General features: G+C 44.3%; 1 protein-coding gene across 1 annotated transcript; it reads left to right on the top strand.

The window, feature by feature from the left end:
* The first annotated feature begins 363 nt into the window (after nt 1-363).
* On the top strand, nt 364-4,346 carry LOC142045546 (prolactin-like). Its single transcript, XM_075059181.1, has 5 exons — nt 364-394; nt 486-637; nt 770-877; nt 2,233-2,412; nt 4,152-4,346. The coding sequence occupies exons 1-5, from the start codon at nt 364-366 to the stop codon at nt 4,344-4,346; spliced, it is 666 nt and encodes a 221-aa protein (XP_074915282.1).
* The last annotated feature ends 5,374 nt before the right edge of the window (nt 4,347-9,720 follow it).

The following is a 9,720-nucleotide window of genomic DNA, read 5'->3' as shown; positions in this document are numbered from 1 at the left end:
CCTGGCCCCACGGCGGGGGTGTCGCAGCCCCACCACGGAGCCCGGGGAGACCCGGTTCTGCTGGGTCCGGTGGGTTGCCGGGGCTGGAGAGCTGCTGGTGCCGTCGGTGAGAGAAACGCGCCCGCCCGCCGAGCCGGCAGCCCCGCCGCGGGCAGCCCTGCTCCCGCTGGCCGCGGCTGCGCACGTCTGTCAGGGAGGGACCCGTCATGTCTGTCAGGGAGGGACCCGTCATGTCTGTCAGGGAGGGACCCGTCATGACAGGAAAGGTTTCCCGCCACTCACCGTCCCCAGCCGGCATATATATATAGGGGACGCCGGGGCAACGCCGGCCCATCCCAGCCGGGCAGCGGGCTCCGCGGAGTCATGGCCCTCGCCCGGGCGGCGGGGCGAGCAGGTGAGGGCGGAGGGCGAGCGGGCGGAGCGGGCCGGGCCGGGCCGGGCCGGGCGACCACCCCCCTCCCCCGCCGACGCCGAGCTCTCCACAGGTGCCTCCGCGGGGCTGGCGTTGCTGTGGTTGCTGGTCTGCGCCCCGGGAGACGCCGGTTGCCGCCTCCTGAGCGTGGCCGATCTCTTCGACCGGGTGATCCGGCACTCGGGCAGGATCCACAGCCTCTCCACAGCGCTCTACGCCGAGCTGGTGAGGGCCGGGACGGCCCCGCGGAACGGGGTTCCCGCCGCCCGGGGAGCGGCCACCGGGGGCGGGACGGGGGACGGGGACGGGGGGGGGGGTGTTGCTCTCGGTGTCTCCTCAGGTTTTCTTCCCTCGTAGGAAAAACGCTTTCCTCCCCGCGACAACGAGCTGGGGAAGCCCGCTCGGAAGTGCCACACGTCGGGGATGCTGACCCCCAACGGCAAAGAATACGCCCAAAAAATCCCGGTAAGGCGGGCAGCGGGGACACACACCCACACACACACCCCACCTCCCTTCTCCCCCCTGAGGAGAGGGGAAGATACCCCCCTGTCCCGTCCCGTCAGAGCCCCCAGATGTCTCAGCCATGGGGCTGCGGTGGTCCCTCACGCCGGTCGGGCAGAGAGGTTCTTCTGCCTCCGGTGCTTCATCACCAGTTTGGGTTGAAGCAGCTGCTAAGTGTTGACCCCAAACAGGTGCACATCACGGAGGTGTTGCATCCGAATTGTTGGTTTGTTGCGTTTTAAAGGTGTGTGCGGTTACGTATGCTCAGATCACAGTAAGGGTATTGCGGTAGTACTTTGTCCAAATGACTGACAGACATCCCTCCCTTTGGTTTTGTTGTGGCAGTCTCTGTGGGACACAAATTGAGAAAACTGTGTGTGACAGACAAGTTAAATTAATCAGTGTCCCTGCAAAGTACAAAAAGCAATCGGGAGAAAAGTAACAGTCATTATCTCTGAATCGGTAGTTAGGTAGAGGGAAAAGAACAGCAAATTGTTTTAGATAGATGTAATGGCAAAGAGAAGAAAATCATTATTAGTTTAGAGAAGAGCAGGAAGAGTTTCTTTAGACAGACAAAAAGCAGACTGTAATGTCAAGGATACAGCAGCGGAAGAAACTTTTGCCTCAGGGAGGAGACGGATGGAGACGAATATTAACATTTTGCTCTTTGGTTGTGCTGGAGTGAGGAGCTTCCCCCAAGGCGTTTAGAAGCTCCCCTGGAAAGGCAATGGCAAATGAAGCCCTGCCTGCTTTAGGAAACTTTAACCAGTCAACCTCATTTCTGAACTTACATTGCAAGAGAGGTGTTACGGCCATTGAGTTTCTGTTAGAGAAGCAACCGTCCTGACCACCATGCACCTTCTGGGAAGTGTGTCTGCCATCAACCTCTAACCGACACAGCGATAGCCATGGCAGGTGCGAGGAAACACCTGTGCTTCCATACCAGCAACCAGAGATGTCTAGATGAGGATTCCTGGGCTCTTGAGACACCTAGGAGTTCCTGAAAACTTTTTTTTAGTACCCAGTAAGTTTGACAGGAACGACATCATTTTGCTAATGCTGTATGCACAGTTTTAGGTATTACAGAGCTTAGGAGTCTAAGAAAGCTGAAAACAAGACAAATACAACTTTTGGGTGTTGCTTATACATAAGCAAACAACCAGAGGCAGAGTGGCCCTCAAGTTCTGAATGTTTGAAAGCTACTGAATTGCAGGTGTAAATCTTAATCCCACTGAGATTTCACAGTGAGACTGTCTAACAGTGTTCCTATGACCTGCTGCAAACTAACAGAGAAATTCTTTACTGTTTTAATTTATCAGAGAGAAGAACTCACTCACTTGATACTGAAACTTTTGCAAGCCTGGAAAGAACCACTTTCCCACTTCAACCAGCATATTGAGCACCATCAAGAGCTACCTGATGACAGCCTTAGCAAAGCTAAGCAAATCAGCAATATGGTACATGAACTGAAGACTGGAGTTGAGAAAGTAACAGAAAAGGCAAGATTTTTGATGTAGCTTTTATTTGTACTAGTCATGTGGTGAGAGTGACTTCGGGGGGGGGGGGTGGGGTGTGCGTGCTTGGTCTCACTTGGGCTATAGCCTTAATGCCAACAGAGGCTCTGATCCAGAACTGCTGGACTTCATTACAGATACAGGAATTTTTCAGTCAAAGGATGTGACTTAGTTTACGGATTGGCAGGTAGGTAGATGCTATTATATATGTCCATATGTGTAGAGCAATATTTTATTAATATGAAATATATGAAGGAAAGACACAAGTACAAAGACTAGAGCCATTTACAGCTTCACATACGAGCCAGTAATGACTTGACTCTTCTAGGGCAGTAGAGGAGATGTGGGTAGACTGTGACAAATACTTAATTATTGTTTTCAGTTTTATTTGGATTTACATTCTAAGTAATTCAAGTATCACTGCTGTCTGCTGCAAGGAGCTTCTTCCTAAGGCAACAATTTTATGCTGGGATAAGTTCTTCAAGACAACAGTGGCATTGCTTAAGTCAGATGCCAGTCACAAAACAATTTCAAAACTCCATTCCAAATTCTGGCAGATCATATATAAATTATTGGATGTAATTTTTTGTTATTTCCATTTCTGTCTTCTCATTACTAGCTAGAAGTCCTGATCTTTGTATTTCTTGTGCATTCATATCTAAACTTATTTGTAGTTTTGGCTAAACAAGTGTGGGCTGTGTGTCCATTCTCTGGAATGGCTATGCTGCCAAAGTGTCTGTTTCACTAACAAGTGAATAATAAACTAGTATCTTGCACTAGTAGGTCACCTTTTAGCTTTATAAATGCAGGTAGGGAATACAAGTTTTAAAATAAGCAGTTTATCACTAGAAAAGGAGGAATTCTACCCTGCTCTAAAATGCAGCCCTGATTAGGGTGACTCAGCGTTACAAATGGAAAGCCCATCTTCCAAGTACAGCCATGGTTCTGGCTTAATGGCCTTAAAGTTCGGTGGTACTCATCCTCAAAGCTTGACCTTTGTTTGCTTCATTCTGTAACTGAAGCAATCCATCAAACTCTAAACGAGCTACACACTTCTAGTATAATTACCTGATTTTATTTTTCTAAAACACCTTTGAAGGAATTACTAAGAAGGAAAGCTTTTAAGTTTTGACCTCTCTCTACTATGGACATACCACAAGGTAGAAATATAATTTAAAAAAATGAAGCAAACAATGCAAATTCATTCCAATATTTTGCAGCTGTGTTTTTCTGTAAGACATTAATTCTAAGCTTGGTTCTGTTGTGAAGCTGCTACTCTGAGAGGTGATAACAGTCTGCAGAGTTGACCAGGTTAAACAGCACCAGTGAATGCTCACGTTAGAAGCTTCCCTTTACAAAACTCATTAAAATAAATGGCTAAAAAATCTCAAGACTGACTTGCTCTATTATTTCAAGAGGAAATAACAATTACCAAACAGGGGTTCCTCAACTTAAACTCAGATGGAGTTATACCCCGGTATTTTTGCATTGCTAGTATATCAGATCAGTTCAGGCTAGTCTAAAGGTTGTATCAATACCGTTAAGATAAAAAGGCAATGTTATTCTATGTAAGGAGCTTTACATATATCTTCAATAAGGACAAAAATGGTCTGGAGTTGAACAGCCCAACATAGTGATGCCCCAGTTGACTTCTGCACTAGTATTTTAAAGACTTGTTGTATGTGTAGTTATGAGTTGTACTACTTTTCCTGTTTTCAATACAGATGCAGTCTATGGGGATCATCAGCAATTCATTAAATGGAATGGCATCATCTGAAGCCACTGGTTTATCAATTAGTAATGAAGCAAACATGATGAGTGACTCTGACTTTATTCACTGTTTCAGGAGAGACTCCAATAAAGTACAAAGCTACTTAAAAATTCTTAAATGTAGGATTATGCCAGAAAATAGTTGTTGAGTTGTAATCTCTTGACAGGTAGTCTTCAGCATGTTGTTTATAAAGATGAAAAATTAGAATATATAAATTATCACATTTACAGTAATTGTAATAGGAAAGCCATTTTGAAATTCTTTGGCAGCTACTTGACACAGTTGACCTATGCAGATGAAATATTAAATAAAGCATCATGTGTGTATGTGGGTTAATGCACCAGCTAAAAAGGAGTACTCTAGCAGTAGATAAATAAATGTCCTTGCACATTACACTGTGACAGACTATATTACGGCTGATTCACACAATTTAGATGTATACATAGTTGAAAGTGGAATCCAGTTTGTTAAACCTCGGTACAAATACATCTATATACTATCAATAAAGTATATTTTTATGTAAAAAAAAAAAGTTTCCCCCCATTTCTACATACATACATACCTGCAGAATATTGCTTAACACTGAACTAGAATAAGATCTAGTTCCTAGCATTTCTATTCATTTTGAATGCTCTCTTATACCTGGAATAGCTCCACCAAGTTCAGTGGAAACTCCTAAAGGAAAAGTCTCTATATGAAAGGTAAGTCAGAATTCTGGTCCAAATACCATTTCAGTCTGAGGGCTGAGCTTGGCTGATGTAGCAATAAGCCTCTTTCCCATAACACATGCTGGCACAGGGCTTGGGTTTTACAGTAATAATGACAAACTCCATAGCAAATAAAAACCTGAAAGCTGTCAGATATCTTACAGCAATCACATTCTCCTAGCAGTGGGGTGATGCTGATGGCTGTTTACAGAACAAAACATCTTTGCATTCAGATCCTAAATGAGCCATTTGAACAGACATAATCAACATGGATTTATTTTTAATATTCTTGACTATTTCATCCCTGAATGCTCTTTTCTGGCCTCCCCTGATCTTGATGGTCGTTGACGGTAGCTGGAGCTCGGGCTGCCAAGAATGGAGAGTAAAGTGCTGATGATTATTTAATAATGATACTGGATTAGGGCTTGAGAAACTCGGCCGGAAAACATTTCAAAGAAACATTTATGCAGAACAGAGGAACAACCTTTTCAGTTACATCTCTGTAATTACCGATATCCTCAGATATCTACTATCTAGTAGACAGCTGACGTACTTTCTCAACTAGAGGCTGTGAGTGTTCACAACTCGCATCTGGTCCCTGTCGTGGCAGGTGTGGTAGAAACGCAAGGGGTTATATAGCGCCCGCCCTGAAGAAGTTAGTAGCTTTAAGCAGTAAGATACTAGAAACACATAATGAAATAGCAGCATTCACGTGCAAATTTTGAAGCAATTCTGGAAACAAAACACACAGCTCCAAAGAGAGTGAAGGAAGGCTCCTCCGGGCAAACAGACAGAACCAGAGAAGGATGCCCGCTCTTCCTGCATCTATGCGCGATCGCAGAAGATGTAGCAGCAATTAATAGTTATGGCATTTTTCCCACAGAAGCGCAAGGTGACAGACACGGGCGGGGTTACCGAGCCAGACGAGGCTGAGGGAAGGAAACTCCCTCCGGGACTGGACCGGCAGCGTCCCCGTCCCACTTCCCGGGGTCCCGGGGCCGGTGGCGCTCGGCGCGAGTTGCGAGGTGACTCGGAAATCAACCCGAATGGCTACTAGGAATTTGCGCAGCTGGGATGACACACCAGGGGTTGCGGCTGAGGGTCAGCTGGAAAGCATGTTGCAAATGGAGCAGATCATACAAACAGTTCTCGTCTCCTTCAAAGAGCAAAACCCTGGGGATGTTTTGCTGTGGAGAAATGCGAAAATAGGGAAAATGAGGAAGCGGGTGCCACAGGAGGAACAACAATGCACCAAAGTATAATCCACAGTCATTCATACTCGTTAGCCTAATATTTCAAGATTTGCCTTTGGCTGAAGCGAGGCGCATTGGCAGAACAAAACCTTTCCTATATTGCCAACATCGCCTTGCTTCCTCTTTTGATTGAGAAAAGAACTGAGCAGTGGGCTGAAAAGGGCATGTTTTTTTCTCTGTGGCCACCGCTGCCTCAAACAGAAACACCAGTGATGGTTGCTTTTTACACAGGGGAATACTTCATCTCCTACATGATTTCTCCTCAAGACAGCAGTGCAACTAGTTTTTTGAAAATGTAAAATTGTGCGCTACAATTAAATGCTTTGGAGATTGAGAATGCATCATTTGCACCTGAGAATATTAACTTAGAAGAAACAACTTCACAAATTAATGGAAAAATCAGAAATTCAGGATTGGCTTCCAGTTAAGTGCTGGGCTCACGTGCAACAATCTGTAGCAACATATGTTATAAGTAACCCATGGTGTAATTTCCTTTTGTGGAACAACCTGTCTCCATTAACTTCCCTTGTCAGCCAAATAAATTAAAGAATTAAAAATATCTCCATTGGTCTTCAGACCTTATTCCATGAAACATTGCAGGATAACCCTAGAATACTGACATTTTTGTATAGTCCAATTCATTTTTTCAGTTATTAGCAGTTGCTTCTGTACATTAGGCATTTCCTCATCGTTAACTTTTCCATTTTTTCAGAATGAAGGATGACAGACACTCTCAGTGACTGAAAATTCGTTTTGTTCCTTTCATAATGTGCTAAATGGTTTTCACAGTGTATCTTAAATTTAGACTGAATCTGATATGTGCTGATGTTTGCATGATAGATTAAGTGACAGATGTCACTTGTAGTTTAACTCTTATCTAAAACCATATGATAGCAAAGCAGAAACAAACGGAAACAGTCTCCTTTGAACAATATGCATTAACATTCAGCTACGCCGTATTACATTCAAATGTTGACATGCAAAGAAAAAACTACTTGGAAAAACTTAAGAATTCCTCAAGGGTTCGATGTTTATAAAAGGCGAGATTTCTGTGCGTTTGGGTGAGTACGGGAGGGTCACTGTTGAGGTGGTGTTGCCTTGTGACATCCCCGTCCACCATGCCCAGCTTCATTGCTGAGAATTACAACCAGTATCTATGGGAACACAAGGAGTGGGAGTTGCCGTTTTCTGGCCATTAATTTAGGTGCAAGCCCGCACGGGGAGCATCTCAGATCCAGGTTTACGTACCTCGGTTTGTCTTACACAGCAGCAGTCATCAGGAACATAACTTAGAAGCACGGTCATTAAAGACTTCTCCAGTCAATGGCAATTCTGTCCACTGCAAACCTCTGTCTGCAGGGGCTTTTTGGTCTCCCCACGGTCCAAAGCCAATTCTCAAGTTAATTGGACCCTAATTCCTCTCCGGTCCTTTCTTAAGGCACTGAATTTACAGCTAACTTGCTTGAAATTGGTTTGTCTTTCCTTCTGGTTTGTGAAAATCAGCAACAGTCTTGTTGGTAGAGGGTGCTGAAGCATGTGAATGTACTTAATTTATGTCAGTCTTTTGACTGTGGACCATATATTCGTCAGAGGAGCTGTGCAGCTACAGTGATGGCAACTGGTATTTAAAACCCAGTACTAGTAAATCACAGCGCATAAAACAAATCTGATATATTACTGCAGCTCAGGAGTGACATTTGACCGCTGTACTATTGCTCTGACACTGAAGTTAGTAATGCAGTTTTGTGCCTTAAAGCAGTCCTGTTCTCCTCAGCAGATCATAACAATTAATTCCTGTTTGGCAAAGAATCAATAAAAACAAGAGAACTTTTAGAAAATTATTTTATACTGTAAATCTGTACAACCAAAGTGTAAGCACTGACACAGGTGTGGTCAGCAAATCCAGCTTTTAGCAATGTTGTATGAGGTCCGTGGAGGAGCTAGCTGGTCTCTCACGTTCACAGTCTCACAGTTGTTTTACACGCAATAAAACATGACTGTGGCTGTGCCTGATGGAGACTTGCATAATCTGCACCATTTGTGATACTTTTCAAAAGACCGAGAGCCAGACCTGGAAAAGGAAATCGGCACCTTCTCGTTAGGTATCAGAGAAGCTCCTGTGAGTGCCTGACCTTAAGAACAGACTTTCAGGATCCGCATTCAGACCCGTCCGGGGGATCTCCCGTAGGTGGGCGAGAAAAGCCTCTCCTGTTCCCGAGGCTGCTCCGCTGGGCAGCGAGATCCCTCTGTCAGCAGCACAGCCTGAGGGCACGGCAGTCTGCACCTCAGGTAACAAAGCGCGTACTGAGTCTCAGCCATTTCTCCCTTTCCCTGCCATATTCTGTATTACATTAGCATTGGTAAGTTGCCAGGCTAAACAGAGGTGCCCAGCCAGTATAAGCATCTGCTTTGTTTGTGGCCTCTGAAGAGCTGGTTTTTTAACTGTGGCTCTCAATTTGAGGCACCTGAACTCTCCTCAGCCCCAGGACCTCAACAAATGTCCTTCGTAATACTCTACAGCCTAGAACTATAGTCTCAAAATGCCACACATAGGAAATACCTCAGATACCCTACAACCATGCTGCAAGGTCATCCACTAGGTCATACTTCTGAAGTCAAAGTAGTACATTACTGGTTTTAACTGTGAGGTGCCATCGGTATCTATCACATCACTCCATAATACCAGATGCATTCTACGTAGACCTTACACCTCTGCAATGTGCCTGTTACGAAGCATTTCAAACATCTGCTGCGGATTTTGTGTATAATTTGTGCTCTCTTTGTTCTTTTATAACTAGTGTGTGTGTATTACTTGAAGAAAATGAATACTTATTACTTGATCCTTGACACAGAAAAGACAAGCACTGTAACTGTATCCTATTTTTGTATTCATACTGGGTGCTGTTTCTCATTTACCAAGTTTTCACAGTGCGGACTGAAAGGAAACTTCTCCTTTAAATAGCTTAAAATGAGAGGAATCAAGGCTGTAAGTGTCATGGGCCTAAACCCATTTTGACTAATTGAATCAGACTGTTTTAGGTATCATTCAAAATTCACATGTATACTTTTAGCGTTTTTAAGAAAGCTTGATCAGCATTTTCAAGTAAAGAATGTTTTATCTGGCATACCGAAACTTTATTCTAGCTGTGGAAGAAGAATAGCAGTAGGAGGTGTTAAGAGATTTGGAGGGCCTTGAAATGGCCTAAGTTTTAATAGGCTACAGTGAAACTAGAACTTGCCCAATTTAAAACACATATAACATTGTAACTGTGAAACCAATTCTGTACCAGCCTTGCTTGATCTTTGCCTCAGTAAGGCATCCTTCAGATGTATTCTGTTTAGCACTTCAGAGTTTTGACAGCAGTTCACATTCAGTGCTTGCAACACCATCAACTGAAAGAATTTCCCAGCGAGCACTCTGAATCCCATCTCCCCTCTCCAGAAGTGTTGCTTCTAACACTGATGCTCAACTGACTTGCAGTAAAAGAATATGAGCAGCGGTAAAGGCTCCCTTTCCCCGAAAAGTGAGAGGGAAAAATCCCAATCACCCCCACCATACACT

This window comes from Buteo buteo, chromosome 28, assembly GCF_964188355.1.
Source record: "Buteo buteo chromosome 28, bButBut1.hap1.1, whole genome shotgun sequence".
Lineage (NCBI taxonomy): Eukaryota > Metazoa > Chordata > Aves > Accipitriformes > Accipitridae > Buteo > Buteo buteo.
Note: the sequence above shows the minus strand (reverse complement) of the source record. Positions and strands in the feature narration are given on the sequence as shown.

Bases quoted from the DNA above. Each gene is read 5' to 3' on its own strand.
- LOC142045546 (XM_075059181.1), top strand. From the start codon at position 364: ATGGCCCTCGCCCGGGCGGCGGGGCGAGCAG. The intron at 638-769 runs GTGAGGGCCGGG...CTTCCCTCGTAG, and splicing joins CAGCGCTCTACGCCGAGCTG to GAAAAACGCTTTCCTCCCCG. The intron at 2,413-4,151 runs GCAAGATTTTTG...TTTTCAATACAG, and splicing joins TTGAGAAAGTAACAGAAAAG to ATGCAGTCTATGGGGATCAT.